Source organism: Gavialis gangeticus, unplaced genomic scaffold (genome assembly GCF_001723915.1).
Source record: "Gavialis gangeticus isolate Ggan-Ray unplaced genomic scaffold, GavGan_comp1, whole genome shotgun sequence".
Lineage (NCBI taxonomy): Eukaryota > Metazoa > Chordata > Crocodylia > Gavialidae > Gavialis > Gavialis gangeticus.
The window spans coordinates 67,968,367-67,989,454 of NW_017728993.1; the positions used below are offsets into that span (position 1 = coordinate 67,968,367).

The 21,088-nt window shown below is 42.5% G+C and overlaps 1 protein-coding gene across 13 annotated transcripts in view; it reads left to right on the forward strand.

Annotated features, from left to right (window-relative positions):
• The window catches only part of DNM3 (dynamin 3), a 414,896-nt gene that overhangs the window by 375,523 nt on the left and 18,285 nt on the right, over nt 1-21,088 (forward strand). For 9 of the 13 annotated variants that reach the window (XR_002094736.1, XM_019501942.1, XM_019501936.1 and 6 more), the window contains 2 exons: nt 7,696-7,922; nt 9,340-9,576. Coding sequence is in view for 11 of the 13 variants with exons in the window: in XM_019501942.1 (XP_019357487.1) it covers nt 7,696-7,922; nt 9,340-9,576 (464 nt within the window). In the remaining 2 variants the exon portion in view is untranslated. The remainder of the gene's footprint in view (nt 1-7,695; nt 7,923-9,339; nt 9,577-21,088) is intronic. The other 4 variants (XR_002094737.1, XM_019501945.1, XM_019501943.1 and 1 more) reach the window with 1 other exon arrangement.

Here is a 21,088-nt window from a genome sequence, read left to right on the forward strand (position 1 = left end):
TAAATGTTTTTTCTACATACCTTGAGGTACCAGTGTGGCTCGTGAATACTGCAATGATGGAGCGGATGGAGCGTTCCACAAGAGCACGGGGGGGCCTCTATGTGCTCGGTGGTGAACCCAGAAGTAGACCAGAAGTACTTCCAGTCCACTTCCCGATCCACTGGGGAGCGTGCAGGGGGGCCCCCTTGCACTCCTGTGGGACACTCCATATGCCCCAGCATCACAGAACTCACGAGCCACCTGCTACCTAGAGGTATGTAGGAAAAACATTTAAAGCCGTGTCTATGTCTGAATCACTGAATCTTTCTGAATCTCTCTGAACCAATTCAGAGGGTTCTGATTCAATTTGGAGAGATTGCAGGGTCCTTTGATTCTATTTGGATTTGGATATTTGGCCACCAAATCGGGCCGAATCTCCACTGAATCGAATCAGGGACCAAAGCTTTGCACAGCCCTAATACCTATATCATTACATTCTACTACTATTACATATTAGGGTGATTTTGGTTACTTTAAAAGAAAAGGAAACTTACCACAAAAAATGTATTAAATTACCATTAAAGATGCAAACACAGTCAAACAAAATGCATCTATCATAGGATCGTAGAATCAGAGAAAAATAGGGTTGGAAGGGACCTCAGGAGAATGTGCGGCCAGATTATGAACTTTTTATCACCCAGTGGGCCAGCAAGCCATATTCAAAGACCTTATAGGAAGTGGTATCACATCAGGAAGTGATGTCACATGACCTTTGACACCAATGAAGTTGCAAAAAGTGACAATGAAATGGATCTGGAAATGTGGTTTAAAATCCAAAATAAAAACAATATAAAAGCAACAATGAAATAATACCAAACACTTGACTAAAATAAACACTTACTTCTACTCACTTCTCAATGAATGAAAGAAGCATAATGCAGGCTTGCCCTGGCACACCTGGGCATACAGCACCAGGTAGAGGAAGCCATGGAGGAGCAGCCAGCTGTTGGCCTCCAGCAGCAGCAGTGAGGAGAAGGAGAAGCAGCACCTCAGGACCCTGCCCAGCTCCATTGGGGATGAGGAGCCTGGTCTTCACACACAGCCACGTGCGTGCAGCCCACCTCCCTCCTCGCCCCCGGCTCCCAAGGAGAAGGAGGAAGGTGCAAGTGTGACCTTGTGCTTCCTCCTCACAAGTGCACACATGCGTGTGGCACCCCCACGCAGGCTGCTCAGCATCCTGCCCAGAGATGTGGCCCTGCTGACAGTCGGGCAGCCATGTTTCATGCTCGCTCACTCATCCCTGCACCAGACCACACCGTCCCTTCCCCGCTGGTGCAGTGCAGACCGCCCCTGGCACAGGGCTTAAAAAAGCTGCGTGATAGGTGTGGAGGGGGCAGGGGGGCACTTCGGCCCAGGCCCTGGGACCCGCCTGGTACGAGCACACCCGCCCCGGCCTCCATGGCTGCAGTCAGGGGAGCTGAGAGAGGGACCCTGCTCCACCCGGGGAGAGGGTCAGCAGTCACCAGGCAGCCAACTGCCTCGTAGTCCATGTTCGCCAGTCACCTGCTGAGGGGCTGAGGGAGGGACAAGGGGTGGGAAGGAAACTAAACAGTGTTTACTTTCGTTTCCTGTCGCAGCACCTCGGGCCTCAGAAAACAGCTTGACAGGCTGCATGGTGGCTCGCAGGCCATATGTTGGACAAGCCAGATCTAGTCCAACCCCCTGCTCAAAGCAGGACTATCCCCAACTAGATCATCCCAGCCAGGGCTTTGTCAACCTGGACCTTAAAAACCTCCAAGGATGGAGACTCCACCAACTCTTGAAATAACCTGTTCTGGTGCTTCACCACCCTCCTAGTAAGAAAGTTTTTCCAAATACCCAACTTAAACCCCTTGCTGCAGCTTGAGACCATTACTCCTTTTTCTGTCATTTGTCACCGCTGAGAACAGTCTGCCTCCATCCTCTTTGGAACCACCCTTCAGGTAGCTGAAGGCTGCTATCAAATCCCCCCCCCCAGTCTTCTCTTTTGCAGACTAAATAAACCCAGTTCCCTCTGCCTCCCCTCATGAGTGTGTGCACCAGCTCCTGAACAATTTTCATTGCTCTCTGTTGATCTCTTTCCAACTTGTCCACATCCTTTCTATAGTGGGGGGCCCAAATCTGGACACAGTACTCAAGATGTGGCCTCACCAATGCAAGATAGGGCAGAATAATGACTTCCTTTGATCTGCTGGCAACGCTTCTACTATTGTAGCTCAGTATACTGTTAACCTTCTTAGAAACAAGGGCACACTGCTGACTCATATCCATCTTATTGTCCACTGTAACCCCTGGTCCTTTTCTGCAGAGCTGCTGCTTAGCCAGTCAGTCCTCAGGCTGTAGCAGTGTAGGGGATTCTTATACCCTATGTGCAGGACTTTGTACTTGTCCTTGTTGAACTTCATGAGATTTCTTTTGGCCCAATCCTCCAATCTGTCTAGGACATCCTGAATCCTACCCCTACTCTCCAGTGTATCTACTGCACCCCCAATTTGGTGTCGTATGCGAACTTGCTGTGGGCGCAATCCATCCTATCTTCCAGATCATTAATTAAGATGTTGAACAAAACTGGCCCTGGGATTGATCCCTAGGGCACTCCACTTGATCCTGGCTGCCAACTACAAGTTAAGTCATTGATTACTACCAGCTGAGCCTGACAATCCAGCCAGTTTTCTATCCACCATACCGTCCATTCATTCAACCCATATTTCCTCAGCTTCCTTGCAAGAATGCTGTGGGAGAAGGTCTCAAAATCCTTGCTGAAGTCAAGGTATATTATGTCCACTGCATTTCCTGCATTCACAGAGCCAGTCATCTCATCATAGAAGGCAGTTAGGTTGGTCAGGTATGACTTGCCCTCGGTGAATCCATGCTGATTGTTCATAATCACCTTTTCCTCCAAGTGCAGATGAATGGATTCTTTGAGGACCTGCTCCATGATTTTTCCAGGAACTGAGGTGAGGCTGACTGGTCTGCAGTTCCTTGGACCCTCCTGCTTCCCTTTCTTAAAGATAGACACTATATTTGCCCTTTTGCAATCATCCAGGACCACCCTCCCCCCAGTTGCCATAGGTTTTCCAAAATAATGGCTAGTGGCTCTGCAGCCACATCAGCCAACTCCCTTAGCACCCTTGGATGCATTGCATCTAGCCCCATGGACTCAAACACATCCAGCTTTTCTAAGTAGTCTCTTTGTAACTTGTTCTTTCATCACTGAGGGCTGCTCACCTTCTTCACAAAGTGTACTGCCAGGTGCAGTAGTCTGAGAGCTGACCTTGCCTGTGAAGACTGAGGTAAAAGAGTCATTGAGTGTTACAGCCTTTTCCTCATCATCTGTCACAGCATTGCATCACCCATTCAATAAGGGTCCCACATTTTCCCTGATCCTCCTCTTTTTTGCTGACATACATATAGAAATCCTTCTTGTTACCCTTCACATCCCCTGCTAGCTGCAACTCCAGTTGTACTTTGGCCTTCCTGACTTCATCCCTGCATGCCCAGGCAATATTCTTACACTCCTCCCAAGCTGTTTGTCTAAGCTTCCACTTGTAAGCTTCCTTTTTGTGTTAAGATCACTAAAGAGTTGTCTGCTAAGCCAGGCTAGTTGCTTGCCACATTTGCTGTTCTTTCTGCACATTGGGATGGTTTGTTCCTGCGCCCTCAGTAAGGTTCCTTTAAAGTACAACCAGCTCTCCTGGACTCCTTTCCTTCTCAGCTTGGCCTCCCAGGGGGTTATGCCCATGAGTTCCCTGAGGGAGTCAAAGTCTGCTTTTCTGAAGTCCAGGGTCCATACTCTGCTGCTCTCCTTTCTTCCTTTTGTCAGGATCCTGAACTCAATCATCTCATGGGTCACTGCTGCTCATGTTGCCATCCACTTCTACGTCCCCCACCAGTTCTTCTCTGTTTGTGAGCAGTAGGTCAAGAAGAGCACGACCCCTAGTTGGTCTATCCTGATAGCACCAGGAAGTTCTCTAACACTCCAAAAACTTCCTCGATTGCCTGCGCACTGCAGTATTGCCCTCCGAGCAGGTGTCAGAGTGATTGAAGTCCCCCATGAGAGCCTGTGATTTGGAAACTTCCTTCCGCTAGTTGTTTGAAGGCCTCATGGCACTATAATTCAGGTCTCATTGTGCCTAGGTGTTTCTAATACAGTACACTAGATATCATGTATTCTATAAGCAGCACTGGTGAGCTGACTCTAAATTAACATAAATCTTTAATGTTATGAAAAATACTGTATAATAATTACTGATGGTAAATTCATGGTAGTAGTAGCTCTGGCCTCCCTCTGGCTAATTTCCATGACTGCTCTTTTAACTCCAGCTAAAGTGGTAACTTCATTCATGATTGGCTGAGCTGTCCCTCAGATACTCCCTTATAGATCGAGCCCACTCTGACTTGTTGTCCCTCCATGTTAGAGTCCTGTTGAGCTAGGAACTGTGCTACTGGGCACTTAAAATACCTGCTATGTTTCTGTAAGAACAATAAGACAGAGAAGCCAGTTGTCAAAGGAAAGGGTGGAATCTCTTTCTCTGGAGGTTATCAAGAAAAGGTTGTATAGGCATTTCTCTGGGGTGGTTTAAGAATAACATAGCTATAGCTGTACAGTGCTGGACTAGCTGACCTTCAAGGTCCCTTCCCACCTTATAATTCTGTACATTGCAACTTTGAAACCTTCGGGGGACACTTTTTAAACTATTGCTATAATTTTGCTTTTGTTTTCTGGAAGGACCTTAGGTTGCAAAGAGATCATTTCTTCCTCCTTTTCCAAGCCTCAAACTCACAAGTATGGAAAACCCATATTTCTGGCCTGATTGTAAGCCAGGATCATGGGCCAGCTTCCTAATGGCAGTGATTCTGCCATTACAGTAGGGTTTCAGCAATCATGAAAGGAGATTTGCTTGCAATGCACAAGGAGCTACCATGATAACACTTGCAGGCTGATACTGTTCAAACAGATATTTGTGGTCTAAGGCTAGGGACAGACATTCAAAAAGTCTGAGCCTGAATTGATTCAATATTTGCAGGTTAGTCTAACCTGCCTAGGCTGAACTGGTTTGCAACTACATGGACATCCCTTCTGGACTGAAGAAATGCTGGCATATGCCTGCTAGGGCTCAGACTAGAAGCTGTGGGGGCGGTACTAGAATAGCCTTCCCTTCCCTTCCATAGTGCTGAGCTGAGGGGGGGCAAGGCCAGACCCCAGCAGGATGCTCTAATTAGGGAGGGATGTAAACCCCAACCATGCTCTCACCGTCCCAGGCTTTTCCCTGCTCACTGCTCAAGGGGTAGGAGTGTTGCCAGCCCCAAGCCCCAGGTTAGCACTGTGAGGCAAAAGGAGGGGTGGTGCAGTGCGTGCACCTGTTGATGCCTAACTGTTCTTTTAGGATCAGCTCTACCCTTACTTGAATTTGAGAATTTTTTAAGTGATACTATTTGAATTTTCATTTTATTCAATATAATTTCACATTATCTAACTAAGATATCTCTTTTTAATGTGGAGGTTCCGGAAAAGGTTAGGAAAATAGTGTCCTCTGGCATTTGACATTTGATCAGTAATATTCACTGAAAAACAACATGAGATTCATAGCAAAAAATTGCATATATTGATGAATTCATGTATCTCCTGTTGAACACGAATGGGAAATGACAATGGTTTCTAGTAACCAAGTGTTTCCTGGACCGGGGTCAGATGTGACTTGGAGGATCCTAATTCTTCTTCAATGAGACTGCTGTCTTGGGTCTTATCTACCCAAAGTTGTTCCAATGTCACTATAATAGATTTTTAAATCAAATTAATTTAATTAGTGTTAGTGCCAAACCCTCTTCAAGTGGAACTCAGGCATATAAAATAAGATGTTTGAGAATGTATTACTGCTAACATTCCCAGTTCAAATAAGTGCTATAGAGCTAAAAGCAGGTTAGCAACAGATCCAAAGAACAGAAAAAATCCCAAAAGATTTTCAAATGCAAGGATTGGTCAGCAATTGATTTCTCAGTGTGTTTAACTACAGCCTTATTTAATCAGAATACTTCTAGTTTTTTAGCTGTCTTAATGTGTCCCAGGTCTCCATAATCAGAGCTGGCATATCAGGAAATTGGTATAGTAAATTAGATTACTTCGGGACTTCTCTCTTCAGCTCTATAATGTGTATTTTTGGGGATTCAGAATCACACAAAGTTGCTAGAGGTGAAAGATGTGATGAACAGTAGGTGAAATGTTAGTTAAAACGTAATTCTGAAAGAGAAATTATAAAAATATAGAAGCCCCCATTCTTAAGAGAACTAGAGGGCTCATGAGATTGGTAATGTCATTTACCTCCAGGTCACCCATTTGCAAATGGGCCAAAAATGTTGTTACTACCTATCAGCAGTTTAGAAGTTTGTATGAAATAAGGTGGAAACACAGGGGTCACTTTACAGATATAGATCATTCCAATAGCATCCAATGTCATATGCCTCAAAGGAAGGCAAAAGAACCACATAATGCTTTGTGCAGAACTACACCAGAAAATATCTTTCTGTGATGAACTGTGGTCTCAGTCTAGGGTGATCCTATAAAGAGATACATAGTAACAATACTTATATATAGTTTTGAAATGTGCTGTTCAGCACACTTAAAATTTGTTAAGTAAGATATTACTTTCCTAACTTCCCAGTACCTCATTCCCCAGCACTTCAGAAAGCAATTACTGGTTTAACTAGTAGAGGTATAGTTCTAGGAGATTCATGTTTCTCCTCATTCACCTGAGTGAGAGATTGTCTTGAACCCAGAATCTTGGCTTGCCGGATCAGCTGCTCGCCCCAGTCTGCCACCTCCTCAGCTGATTACTTGGGCTGGACATAGATGGCTGCAAACCTCCATCTGGGCCTAGTTGTCCATCAGCTCCCTGCCATCAGTCACTGGCTGGGGTCAGCTGACCCTTCACTCTCTCCCATATAAACTTCTGAGCTGTAAGAGGAAGTGTTTGGGAAACAAGGCTCAACCCTTATCCAGACACCTCACTGTTCCTCATAGCTTGCACCTCTGTTGGCTCTCTGCCTGATCTCTCAACTACCCAACCCAGCTTACCCTTGGACTCTGTGTTCTACCTGACCCTTCAGCTTCCTAATTTGGTCCATCCCTCAACCCAACTCCTGGCTTCTCAACCTGGCTTGGGCCTTGATTTCAAGCTCTGCTCAACCCTCCAGCTTTCTAACTTGGCTTTTTGGACCTCCAGGCTTCCAGCTTCCTGGCACTTGGTTTCCAGATGCTCCTCCTAACCCTGGTTGGCCCCTTAAAGCCTGAGTGACTCCTAGACCTGGCTGCCCACAACCCAAGTTGTCTAAGATTATCTAAACCACTGAAGCTATGCCTACGACTCGCTGGGTGTTTGAATAGCAAGGTGCATGACAGAGTAGATATATGCTGACCTGTCCCTGTGTCCCTAGAAGTGAGGTTTACAGCTCTGTCTTCCAAGATAAATGTTGGACTTCTCTTTCCAATGTTTTCTTTCCGGCACTGATTAGGGATGCTCCAATATCTCCACATTGCTATTCTTCCCATGTGTCTGGAATAGTCTCTGGTGCAACAGTGTTCCAAGAGCAACACTGTACTGTTTCTGTCACTTCTGTGTTCATGCTATACCATATTTCCACTAGCTAGGCCAGAAATGGGGTTTTTGTTTGATATTACAGGTAAAAGAATTCATAAATGCAGAACTCCTGGCTCATCTGTATTCCTCTGAGGACCAAAACACTTTGATGGAGGAGTCAGCAGAACAGGCTCAGAGACGAGATGAGATGCTTCGCATGTACCAAGCCCTTAAAGAAGCTCTGGCAATCATTGGCGATATTAGCACTACCACTATATCTACCCCTGCACCGCCACCTGTTGATGATTCTTGGCTGCAGCAATCCAGAAGGTAAGGATCTTCAGGTTGAGTTTGCTATGAAGATTAAGACAGAGGAACAGATTCTCAGAACTACTGATTTCCCATGTAGGGCAAGTGTTCCTCCATGTTTAGGGACATTTCTGAAGAAACTGAAAGTTCTTGCAAGATTGGGTCTTTCTGAGTTTTGTCATTCCCCCCACCTCCCTTTTGCCTCCCTACCAAACTTGAGGACTGGAGATCATGCAGGTATGTTATTTTTACTGGGCAAACCCAAGAATCTCTCAAGTAAACTGGGTTTAAATACCAGTGTGCTCAAAATTCTTCTCTGCCTAAATGAGTGTTCTTTCCAGTCAAACCACCAGGCTTCACTCCAAGTCTCCTATTCTGTTCTAGAGGGGACATGGGGAAAAGTGCACTTATAAAGTCTCTGTCTGAGATGTTTTGGTATTTAGTTCTGTTTCAGCTGGCATTGCTGTTTCTGATATGTTGAGAACCTAGTATTCTGACATAGCTGTGGGATTCATCATCCAGATTTGGCTTCCAAGTCGCTACTGTGATCTCTTTAGCACCAAAATATCTGCAATTTGGTGTTTGTATCTCCAGATCTGCCTGCAGGATATTTTTTGTCCAAAATTCTTCCACACATATATGTTAGGCAACTAAATGCCAGAGTGGTTTATAGGATTGTTGGTTAATATACACACCAACAGAGGTTCTTAGTAACCTTGTCCTTGACTCTCAGAAGACTGTGTGGCATACTTTGTGACTTGGCTGATCCTCTATTTACTTGATGTGCTTGCAAAGTAGTGCAAACCATGTGATCGCTTACACTCTCCCATTTAAAGTTCCCTGTATTTTTAGGAGTTTTAACTTCCATTTTCCATGCTCTGGCAGTCCCATTTTTAAAATCTAACCCAAATCCTTTGTCTAATTTTGGTTCTGCTTACAAGCAATTGTGAGAATTCAGTGCTCCTTACTTATGGTTTCCTTAAAGACATGGAATATCCTTCCCTATAAATTAACTTAATAAAATAGTGGTAGAATACTAATGATACTAAACCCTTTATATTGACATTTGCAATTGTACATCTGCTTCTGACCATTATAATAGCTACTCCCTACGGGACTGTTGGGTGTTGTCTAAGTTTTGTGGTTAAGGGGTTGATAGCATTTAACAAAACAGTAGACATTCTTTTAAGAATCTGAAGCAGCTCTGAGTAGTGATTAGAAATGGATGAGAGCATGGAAAAGATAATCCAAAAAAGCATTATTGCAAGTACATAATACCAGATCTGTGCAATACGGGGTTGCTTAAATTATGCCCTGTAGAACTAAAACAATATAAGAGCAGAGGAAAACATTCAGAAGATGGCTAGAGATGTCAGGGAGTTTCTGGATTCCATGTAAAAAGTGTGTAGATCTTCATTAATCTCTGATTATTCACTAGATCACCTCCTCCAAGTCCTTCAACTCAGAGGAGGCCTACCTTAAATAATCCCCCAACCAGACCTTTACCTGGCCGAGGACCTGCTCCAGCAATCCCATCTCCAGGCCCTCAGTCAGGGGCTCCACCAGTCCCGTTCCGTCCAGGACCATTACCCCCATTTCCTAGCAGCAGTGAAGCCCTTGGAGCACCTCCTCAGGTTCCATCCCGGCCAACACGGGCTCCTCCCAGCATTCCAAGGTAAGATGTTGAATAACTCCTGATGCTGGGCATGGTTCTCTTCCTATAGAATAACAGACATTGCGTGGAAAACTGAAATGCAATCTTCTTAAAACTAGAGTTAACAAAGCAAAAGACTGTTCACTCCAGGAAGTCAAAGACTGATTTTTGAAGCATCCATTATTTTTTTATTCCAAAGCTTATTTCTCAATGCTTTAATGAGGAACTTTTAACTTAAAGACAAGTATATAGTGAATTGAAATAAAGAAATGACAGATTGTAGGTCTGACAGCAAAACAAATGCTTGTTCTGTTGCATCCAGTTGAAAGGTGTGGAAGGGAGCAGTAAAAAGGTAGACACAAGGGTTAGTGAGACCCTGTTGCAATGTAACATGGAGAATGGTGGTATAGAGCGAGATGGCTCAACTCATCCATTCCATTCAGGTGGAATCACAGGATGGTATCACCAGAAGTGACCCTACTGAATCTTTAAGAAAAAAAAATCAGCCACTGAAAAGTGAAACAATAGTGATAAGAGTCCAAATTCAGTCCAAAAATACAAAGCCTGTGGTGGAAAAGCTATCTATACCTAACCACAGTGTACTTATTGTAGTCATTATAGCAAGTAACTTATATAAAATCATATGACAGAACATGGTAGGTTAAGGAACAAAGACTTTTGTCTCCGTCCTCTTTTATTTGGGGTTTTGTCTTTCATCAATACTTTAAGGTCGTTTTATAGGTTTTCCATTTTGGGGGAAAGCAGTTAAGAAATTGTCAGTTTTTCTTTTACCAGTATCTGAATGTACCATTGTTAAGTATTACAGTTATACTATGACATAATATCCCTAATAATACATTAATATAAAAGGTTGTTTTTAAAGGCTTCCAGTTGTATCCTAAATTATGAGACACAGACGCAGGTTTAAACTAGGGTTGTAAATATCGTTAAAAAAATTATCTGTTTAACCTCCTCTAATTGTATCAGTTAAACGGTTAACTGATAACACAGCACCTCATACATGGCTGCTGCTCCCAGGGCCTTTGATTGTGGGGGGGAAGGGGGGTGACAGTGGCAGTGGCAGTGGCAGGCCCTTCCAGATAGCACAGCTCATGTGAAGCTGCAGGGGGCAGCAGCTGGTATGAGACTTTCCTAGCCCACTGCAGCTGCTGGCACCTCTGGAAGGGAGGGAGCACCTGTGAACAAGCAGATAATTGCTTAATTGATGATGAGTCATTAGGCCACCTGCTGGTTTCCTCTTTAACCTCATAGGCTATGGGTACTAGTTCTCCCTCCTGTCTCCCCTCACCCCCACTCCTTGCTCCTCCCTCCCTCCTGCCTGCCCTGCCACCTTCCTGTCCCTGAAGCACTGCGCCACTTCCCTTCCCTGCCAGACTGCGCCCCACACCATACGTTAACTGGTAATGCATTACCAGTATAAATGTACCTATCATTTAAACATTTAACTTTTCACATCCCTAGTTTAAACCCCTTGGTGATACCTGGGGGACTCTGTTTTTCATAAGATTTAAAAATACCAATAATGACAATTTAAGCAGATTACACATAGACACATCAAAGTAACTATTCAGTTTTTCAATTTTTAAAATAGTCATTTAAAGTAAACTTCATGTATGGATTAAGGAATCAGAACTTGGCGTAGAGGTGATATCTTTTATTAGACTGACTACATGTTTGCAAAAAGGAAAAAAAAGTCTTTAATTGCAAGATTTCAGGCACATTAAAGACATTTATTTTGCAAAAAAAGGATTATTTTTTTTGTGTGCAAACATCTAGTTGGTTTAATAAAAGATATCACCTCTACCCCAAGTTCTGATTCCTTTTGCCTCTAGATCAATACGACTACACTCTGGATACCTGACACTATGGATTAAAAGCTACTGAAATGCTTTCATTTAAATCTGTCAAATCAGTTATGGTTTCCAGTTACATAACTCTACCTTCAAATATAATTGTTCTAACCCAAAAGAAACAGATCAACTACATAAAGTGATAGGAAACATTTCTGTATTTTTTACCATTGAAAAGGCAATGCATCATTTGCCACACATGAAATGCGCTCTGTCATGCCAATGTACACTCTATGTTATCTCAAGGTACTGATAAATATTAGACCATTGAGGTGAAACACACTATTGCTTCTTTAGGTGTTAAGCACCATAAGTAGAATAGTGTCTCTGAATTTCCTCAGTCTGGAGAGCTTCAAAATGATATCAGTGGCTCCTTCACCATAGTCTCCATTATACTATTAATGCACACACAGCATGAAGAATCAAGATGCAGTGCTTTGTCCGTTGTACTACTGGAGGGAACCATAGTGGCCCAGCAATTGTTAGTTGCCTCTCCTGGAGAATGAGCATGTGTCCTCTTTCCTGCTTTGTTGCATGGATACTGCTTTCCTGAGCTGCCTGGCTTAGTTGCATGTTTAATCTTGTGTCTGATAAGCTGCTAGCTGGGTGGAGCCCTGATGGTAAGTCTTAGCCCAGAGAAGCCTCCTTAGGCATCATTTAAAGCTCATAGCTGCACTTAGTGGCATGGGACACAATTGCTGGTGAAGGAGGCCAGTGTTGTTAATAGTGTAACCATCTATACTACTGTTACAGAACTTCCTAGTATTTGACCTTAAAAAAAAAAAAGATCTACAGTGCATCTTCTGACCCAAATTATAATTCTTTTTATCTATTGCTGAGAAGGTATTTCAATTTAAAAAACACAAACATTTAAGAATAAAGGAAGGGTTCACATTTGTGCTGAAACGTCAAGTTTATCCTGCTGACTGAACTCGAAGAGAGGAAATCCCTGAGCAGGGGCCGTAGGGGGAAGTCACCTGAGAGGGTAATGTGTCCGACTCCTATGTCTATTAAAAGTTCACTTCTAGATTTGGAATTTCTGCTAAAGTCTGTTTTTAATAAAAAAAAACCCTGAGTGGGAATGTAGTTAATCAGCTCCAAAAAGGGGTCTGAGATATTAAGAGGGAAAAAAACAAAATCTCAAGGAAGAGGTCCTGATGAAACTTGAGCTTTCTCTGTGCTTACTTATATATTTAGGCTTTCTCCTTTGTCTGCTTTACCACCATTTTCTCCAGCGATTCCTTGAAGTGCCAGAACCCATCATTCCTATGAAAGCTTCTTGAAAAAAACAATACTGTACTTTTTTTTTTTTTTTTGGTCAGTCGTTCTAGGCTTTCAAAGAAGCCATCTTCTCTTCACCCTTTATTTTGGAGCTGAAACTTGTAACATGACAGGACAACACAAGCATTTTCTCCTCTCTTCCCTGCTGAGCTTTAAGATTAAAAAAAGCAATAACTGAAATCATTTTGAGAGGAAGTATTTAGACCACCCTGATAAATGTGTGCCTGCGAGTACAGTTTGATTGGAGAATTTGTCACCTCATTAGCAATATATGACCCCTACCTTAAACAAAAACAAAAAACCCCTGATTTTATTCAACATTATTAGCATTTAATCAAAGCAGCTGCAGTTTTACAGAAACCATGAGCTTTTTTCAGTCTTTATTGTTCCTCATTTACTGTACTGAGAAAGAAATGTGAAGGGGGAGTAGGGGGAAAAATCTCTTTTTTACTTCTCTCTGATTCTCAACCTGTTTTGGGTTATGTGTGCTGAGTATTTCTGTGAGGAAACAGAAACTATTCACATGATACATGCCTGTTTTAATTAATCCCACTTGAGGTGGGTGGATCTCTCCCAGCAAAACTTGCGAGTGAAGGCCCCTGCCTTTGTTAGCGGCTTGATGCCAAAGCATCTATGATTTGCGAAATATTCCCTGCTGCCAAAAATTAAATTATTCCCCCCCTTCTCTTAAAACACTGCAGCAGTATTTTAAAAGAAAATGCAGCTGTGCACTTGCTTCAATAAAATGACCCTAAGCAGGCGCTAGCACCACTATAACCTTCAATGCCGTGTGTTTGTTTGTCTGTTTTAGAGACCTGATCTTGTTTGAGCACTGATTTTAGTTGCAGCGCAGTTACTGTTAAGTTATAGCTTTTAAAAATTGTTGAGTTGGGGATCTCAGCTTCTCCATGAAGAAAGAAAATGAATTCAAATGTATTTTTTCTGGCATTAGAACCCCTGGATTTAAGACATGGGCCCCTGGACATGTTCTCTCCCACTTCCCCTTTTCCTGTTCTGTAGTGTTACAGCTGTTGGGGTAGAGAGCAGAAAGGTTCCACTCAAGAAACAATCAAAGGCCTTTGCTCACTATGCCATTGGGATATGCACTGCAACCCAAAATGCTGTGGAAGCACAATCTCCAGTTAGCCACAAATCCTTTTGCACATGTATGGCATCCTGTTCCTGCTATGCTGTCACGCTCAGGCTGCCTCCGGGCCACATGGAATTCCCATAGGTCTCAGTGGGAGACTCAGGTCTTTAGAATGTAGTGTTAAATAGTGAAGGAGTGTTTCAGTGATCAGTTCTTATGTCATCTTCTGCTTGGCACATGCCCCCTGCTTACCATTTACTTCTGTCTACAGACAGTGACGATTGAGAACCGTTAGGCAGGTGGTAAGGTACATTGTGCTCGTGTACAAAGCTAGTCTATTCAAAAACATATTTCTATCATTGCTACCTCCACCATCAGCCCTGCCACATTTTGTCCTTAAATGCTGGAGGCTGCTAGAGAGAGAAGAACAGTAGAAAAAACCCTGGTCATACCCAGTTCACTCCCTTTCACCATCCACTCTCTGCCACTGTGTAACACAGGAGGGTGGGCAAGATGGACCTATGGCCTGACCCAGTAAATGGCAGTTCTTCTGTTATATCATCTGCTGTGTCTTGTTGTTAAGCTAGACTATAAGTTCTTTCCTATATGTTTGTAGAGCACCTATCTCTGATCAGGCCTTCTATATACTACAGCTATTATAAAGTTTGCAGTTAAGATTGCCTGACATGCCTCACTCTAGGGCTCTTCTTTTGTTTAGTTTCTTGTACCTTTACCAAATATAAAATGCTTTAACTAACTTTTTCTAAGACTGAGGGTTTTTATAGAAAGTTTTAGCCAAATGTTCCATCCTGTACACTGAACAAAGGAGGAATTATATGGAAAAAAGTGTTATGTGATCATGTAGTTAAAGATTGACTTACAATACATGCATACAAGTGAGCTGAGTTAAGGTTGTAAAGACACACTTATTTTGGCAGTTCTGAACTTTTAGGGCTGACTTTGCCATGTTAACAACAGTCTTTTAATTATGGATGCAGTGTAAAGTGTAATAGAATGGCTGTTACTTGTAATTGTACAAATAACCTGTGCAAATAAGATAGAAAGTGCCTGTCTCAGAATTTACATTTTGAATGAGATAAGGTCTCACTCTGAACATACACGTTATGGTGTGCAAAGTGTTCTCCCAAGGATACGCGTGCTGCAAAGATAAGGCTTTACTTAAAAGTAGTATCAGTAATCCAGATTAATCCATGTGTGCACAGGGGCAAGTTAATGTTAACACTGAAATAATGGAAGGTTTTTTTTTAAAAAAATCCTGTTTTTAAAGGGGAAGAAAGGAGTGAAAAATTTAGTTGATTTCAGTTTTGTTTCCACATCTGTGCAGTCAAAAGCAAGCAGAAACCACAGAGCAATTGAAAGCCCCATCCCAGGATGCACTCCTTTGGCCCCATCCCAGGATACACTCCTGTTGCTCTCTGGTCCAGCATAAATCCAGTACTACCAATTCCAGATATTCAAAAACTTCGAGATTTAAAAATACATAAATTATCTGTTGTCTGATTTCTGTCTTTAGTAGGGAAATCCATCCTCCCAGTCCATTGCCATTTTGGATCCAAATTTAAGTTTTTGACGCATGTCCAGCAACACAGTCCTTGCTCCTGGCTGCTGGTTGGCACTCACAACCCCCCTCCCACCGCCAACACCACTGTGCCTGCCTGCAGGAGTTACCCACTCTTTGCCACCATGCCACTGCTTGCAGGCAGTCGCTGTGCCCCCCCAGCCTCCAGGGGCATGTATTGTTCATGCCCTGGACCACAGAATATTGACGGGTTGCAGCAGCCCCAGCTGGCAGGGAGTTTGGGGGTCAGCTTGTCACCCCGAGGCTGCTCCAGGCAGGCTCAGGGGCTGTGGAGGGACTGGCTGGGGCACAAGAATGCTTCAGTGCAGGGCTAGTTATCAGGCAGTCCCCGCACTGAAGCACCCTTGTGCCCCAGCCAGCTGGGGCAGCATCTACATATGCGCTGCTAGACCTGAAAAAACTGCAGCAGGTTAGTACTTGTATTTACATGGACTACCCTGCTGCAGGGTTTATTAGTTTTGTGCACCCTAATAGGGGCGCACGTGTAGACACTGAGACATTTACTGTGCAGTTAATTAGTCAGCTGCACAGTAAACATCTCATGTAGATGTGCCCAAATAGTAACTATCTTTACTTATCAGCTGTAACAGCTACCAGGAAACTGATGCCATATTGACTGAGGTCACATTGTCAGTCCTATTGGAAGTAACAGGAGAGAACAGGTATTTTGCTAACAAAGTAAAAGGCAGAGATTTTTGGCAGAAATCAGATCGTGATAAATGTAAGATCTTCTTGAGAGCTGACTTTATCTCTAAAATGCTGAATCCTACTGGAAATCTGGTGCTGTGCGTGCTCAGTTCCTCATAATTCCTCATCTTTGTATAATCTAATCCCTTGGAAGTGAATACAAACATTCATTTGTGTTCCAGAGGCCACCTACAGCAGGGGGTAGCAATGTATTGCAACAGGACAGGGGAGCACTTTAACAGAGCTTAGCTTTGAGCATGGGTCACTTCAAATCCAGCCCGAGCTGGAGCTGGAGCTGCAGTCACCACTATTCTCCACCATGCCACTGCCACCCTGCAAATGAAGAGCCCATCTTGCAGAAATGCCATCAAACACCTGAGCTCTGCAAGCTAGATCCAGTCCATGGGTCATATGTTGCCAGCTGCTGTCTAGAGATTTTCCTCAAAAGGTATCTTTCTTCTAAATTAGAGCTTGGTTCCAGCTCCACACCTTCTCTCATATATTCCTGTTCTTGAGGGTCATCAGGAGGATCTAGTAAGAAAAGCTTCATATGCTATTAGCACTTCCAAATTAAGTTCTTCTGTTCTTTTTCTTAGGTATACTAGCTAGCAATTCCAGCTACGGATTCTTCTGCATCTCCTATCAGACATTCAGGGTCAGGCTCTTCATCCAGATCCAAAGCTGGTTAGGGGTATGTTAAGCATACCCCTGAAATGCTACCAAAAGCATTTCTTAAATGCTACCAAAAGCTCAGCAAGTGCCTCTGGAGAATCAGATAAGAAAAATGTACTCTGCCTGTCTTCACAGAGAGCTCCCCTGGGGGATAACTAAAGGGCACTGTGTCCACTGTGCCACTGGCCATGGAAAAGGGCAGAAGCTGCAGCATTCTCTGGACTGAGCAGGGCTTCAAAGGAGCCTTTAGACTAATTGTTCCCCTTCTCATGGTGCTCCCCCCCCTTCCAGTTAACTGAGAGAGCACTGCTGTCTGTTCAGCCGGCTGCATCAGTTTTCACCTCATTTTATAAGCTGATGATTCTGAGGTCAGCACAGGTTAAAGACCTGTCACTTTCCCTCTCCCGCTTCCCTGGAGTATAGTTGGAAACAAGGTGAACAAAGAGAGCATGCAAGTGTGTATAAGTGGAGGGAGATTTTAAAGCACTGCATCTCATGACTGGTTTTAAAACAGGTTAGAAAACCCCCTTAGTAGAAACAGGCCTTGTGTGTCAGGGGAAGAAAAAAAAGGAGAGACAAGGTGTAAAGAGATCAGAGAAAGGAAGGAAGGAAGGATAAGAATCTGAGGCTAGAGACTGAAGGATTGATCTGGGCATACAGGAGAAGGTAATGGGAAAGTCGTAGGAGCATGACTGGGATTGTACTCTAGCTGTCAGCATTGTGTGGGGAGTTGATGAACTTGCTTTATGATGTATGTTTTCAGCAAAAGACTTTTTGCCTCTTTAGCTTTTTTATTTTTAAATTAACCAATCTGTAAAAGGAAGTGGTCTTATTTTTAGCAATTCTCGACTTTAAAAAGGAATATTAAGTCAAACAATAGCAAATACTGTTTTGCCAGGAACACAGATGGGAAACCAAAGGTGCATTTTATCTTCAGTATTAGTTTCAGAGCAGCTAGGTCAATAATAATTGTCGTGAGTGCTCTGCCTGTGTCTAGAGCAGGAATGTTAAACATAGGACCCAGGCTCTGGATATGTCTTGCTTACTGTATTTAGATGGTTATTATGCCATGTACTACATAGAAAGTAGTACTTTTCTAACTTTTATAGCTGTGAAGAAAACCTTCTGATAATTAATTGAAAGAAACAGATGCAGTGCTGTTTTCCTGGGTCTGCAGTCAGCCTGAAACAGTACTAACTCTTTTGTCCTCTTATTTCCCTGATGTATTATTTAAAGGGACGACACTTCCATTGCATTCAGTTACACATTAAGGATTATTGGCATATTAATAATCTTAGTGGCTGCAACTGGAAAGGAGCTAGGACTGAAATGGAAAAGGGGCTGGGGGTAGGAGTTAGAAATCCCATTTCCTTCCTTGCAGCTGAGGTAAGAAAAGAAAAGAGACTCCAAGGAAAAGAAAAGGGGGAATGGAAAGTGAAGAAAAAAAGAAGGACAAAGTGCAGAAATAGTAATGGCTCAAAATGAGGTAGGGAGGGCCACATATTTTTCTCATCGAATAATGCTGAATGTGGCAATAAAGTACTTGAAGTACTAAGGATGTGGACAACCAAATAATTATACCACTTTGATGAGCCAGGGGATTGGCTTACCATTCTTAAGTCCAGGTCATCTGATCCAAGTAACGGATTTTTCTGTCTGTCTGGTATCTCACAACATGGAAAGTTAAACCAAGGTAACTTAACTCAGTTTCATTTAGGAGTAAGCTGCCCCCCATTTTACTTCTAGTTATTGTGTATAGGAACCAACATATGAAACAGTTGCTGCAGATTCAGCTGAACTATGATAAGCTTCCCCTCCAAATACAGTATAATTGTTTCATCTCTCTATATAAATTACTTCTTTAAAGGTTAGATTTTTACCCTTGATTGTTGTGCACATCTTCTGTTGACATCTGTGAGCATCCTGCTATAGGTGGAATCAAAATATGCAGGAATTTTGCTCTTCTCCATCAGCAGACACCACTAGCCTACAGTTTTTAAAAGGATGGGCTGTTTAGTCCTCCACTAAAATTCTGTACACCTCCCAACTTGGCATGCTTCATGCTGAATAGCAAAGAATAATACACAGTTTGCTAGGAATAACCATCTTTGCCCGTCTCTCTTTTGCATTAATGTCTTTGTTTATTCGAGCTGGATTTTCCATATGATGCATTAGTTCACTAAACAGACTAATTAAAAAAAATAAAACATCCTCCTAAATATACATATCTGTACATGCATATGTGATTGTCATTAATGTACAAGTCTGTGCATGAGCAGCAACAAAATGAATCTGACATAGCAACAAAATAAAAATTGAACAAACTATGCATTTGTTTCCCTTCAAAATGGAGCAGCTGCAGTACTATAAATAAAATCATTATAGTTATGTCATTGAGATCTTTTGACTACGTGTCTAATGCTCATATGCTCTTAATTTTGGGGAGGTAATAGTGAGGTGTTGAACTGAAGAGCTGTGTTAAAACTTTCAGTCGTAATGCACCTTTTTTCTCTGTCACCCACATCCACCTTCTCCATACTTTAAAAGCAAGGTCAGGTGAAGCAATTACGCAGTTAAAAGGTAGAGGTGAGGGCAAGTGGTGGGGAACTTAGTGCATGTCAGCTGATCTGTGAAAATGGTGATAACTATCCTAAAATAAACGGAAGCTAAACCAGTAGAGTTTTCTCTTAAATGAAACAACTGCTAAACTAACCTTGCAGTTAGCATGGGAATAGACCAAATATATAAAATAGTTATCATGGATCAGCTTGACACTTGGTAAAATTTCCATTTAACTCAGTTTAATTGTTTTGTCTGTCCATACTCTAACATTCCAAACTTCTCTGCACCTTCACTCACCACCAATTTTAAGACCCAGAAACCTTTCTTCATTATTTCTTCAGAGTTTCCCTGCAAATTTACATTGGCTTAAAGCTGTAAAAATTACTTTAGTCTGTAGCTCTTTTTCCTCCATAGCCATGTGCCCATAATGAGGAACATCATGCATGCATTGTCTGATTTCTGACTAAACCAGGGCAGGAAACTGTTGCAGGAAAATTTGTCCTGCAAAACGTTTCAAGATTTCAAAAATGTTGCTGTTTGTTGTTAGGCAAAAGCCTGAGACATTTGAGGTATTTGCAAAAAAACCAATATATACATATATATATATATAGAGAGAGAGAGAGAGAGAGAGAGAGAGAGAGAGATCCACTACAGAATTGCTCTGTGGTTAGCTCACTAAGATGTGGGAGATTTGGCTTTAAATCCCAGCTCTGCCTGATTCAGATCAGTAACTTTAACCTGTATCTCTCACCCCAGGTGAGTGCCTACCAAGCTGTTGTATATTCCAAAGTGGGTCTTCCTCAGTCTTTCCTGTCATACTTTGTAAAATTATGTTTGCATTCATAAAAATCTACATTTATTGTAGTGTAGACTTGACCCTGGGGGTCCCACACCTGAGTAAGTGCCCTCAGTCCTGAACTGTACAGTCAGACTGTCTCTGGCCCAACACTTATGGAACAGCTTCAGTAACAGCGATTGCAGGAAACCTACCCCAACATAGCCAGCAGCTTTGTGGTTATGGCAGTGACTTGGGATGTGGGAGAAAGGTTGTCCAGGCATACCAGGATTTTACTGAAACAGGGAGAGATTTCCTTTTACAATAAAATAAGCTTGAGACTGTCCCTTATATGAGATAGGCTTGGAAACTGATTATGTGGACCTTTTAACAGACAATATATATACCATTTATTTTCCTCCTAAAGAAAATAATAAAAAAACCCCTTTCTTTTCATACTAATCCTGGTACCCAATCTTTTATTATAAAATAAAAACCTTGTCTGCAGGAGTTTCTGATGCATATTAATAGTAAACCCTGTCTTAGAAACGCTGCTTAAATATTTGCTCACTACAAAGCTGCAAGGATGGTTTCAGTGCAGTAGAAGTCGAAGAAGCCTAAAATATAGCAAACAGTTGCCAATTGGGCAGAAATCGGTAAACATCAAGCTTTTGTTTACACCTTCAGATCAATAGGAGTGTACCATAAAATGCAACTGTGCTCACACCCTTTTGTAAGCACTCTCTGATGGTCACAGACAATTATGAATGTTAAATATAAGTGGAATGAAAGGCTTTTAAATAAAAGTGCATTGGCTTCCCTTCTCAGAGTGTAGCTATCGTCTTAAAACAGGGCCTCCCATGGTAATTACAGACATGCTTTACAAAAAGCATATTTTGTGGACTCTGTAGAATGATAGCAGCTCAGAAAAGGCAGATGCTTGAAAGGTTCCCATATGGTTCTGATCGAGTTTTAAGTCTAGACTTGCTTTATTT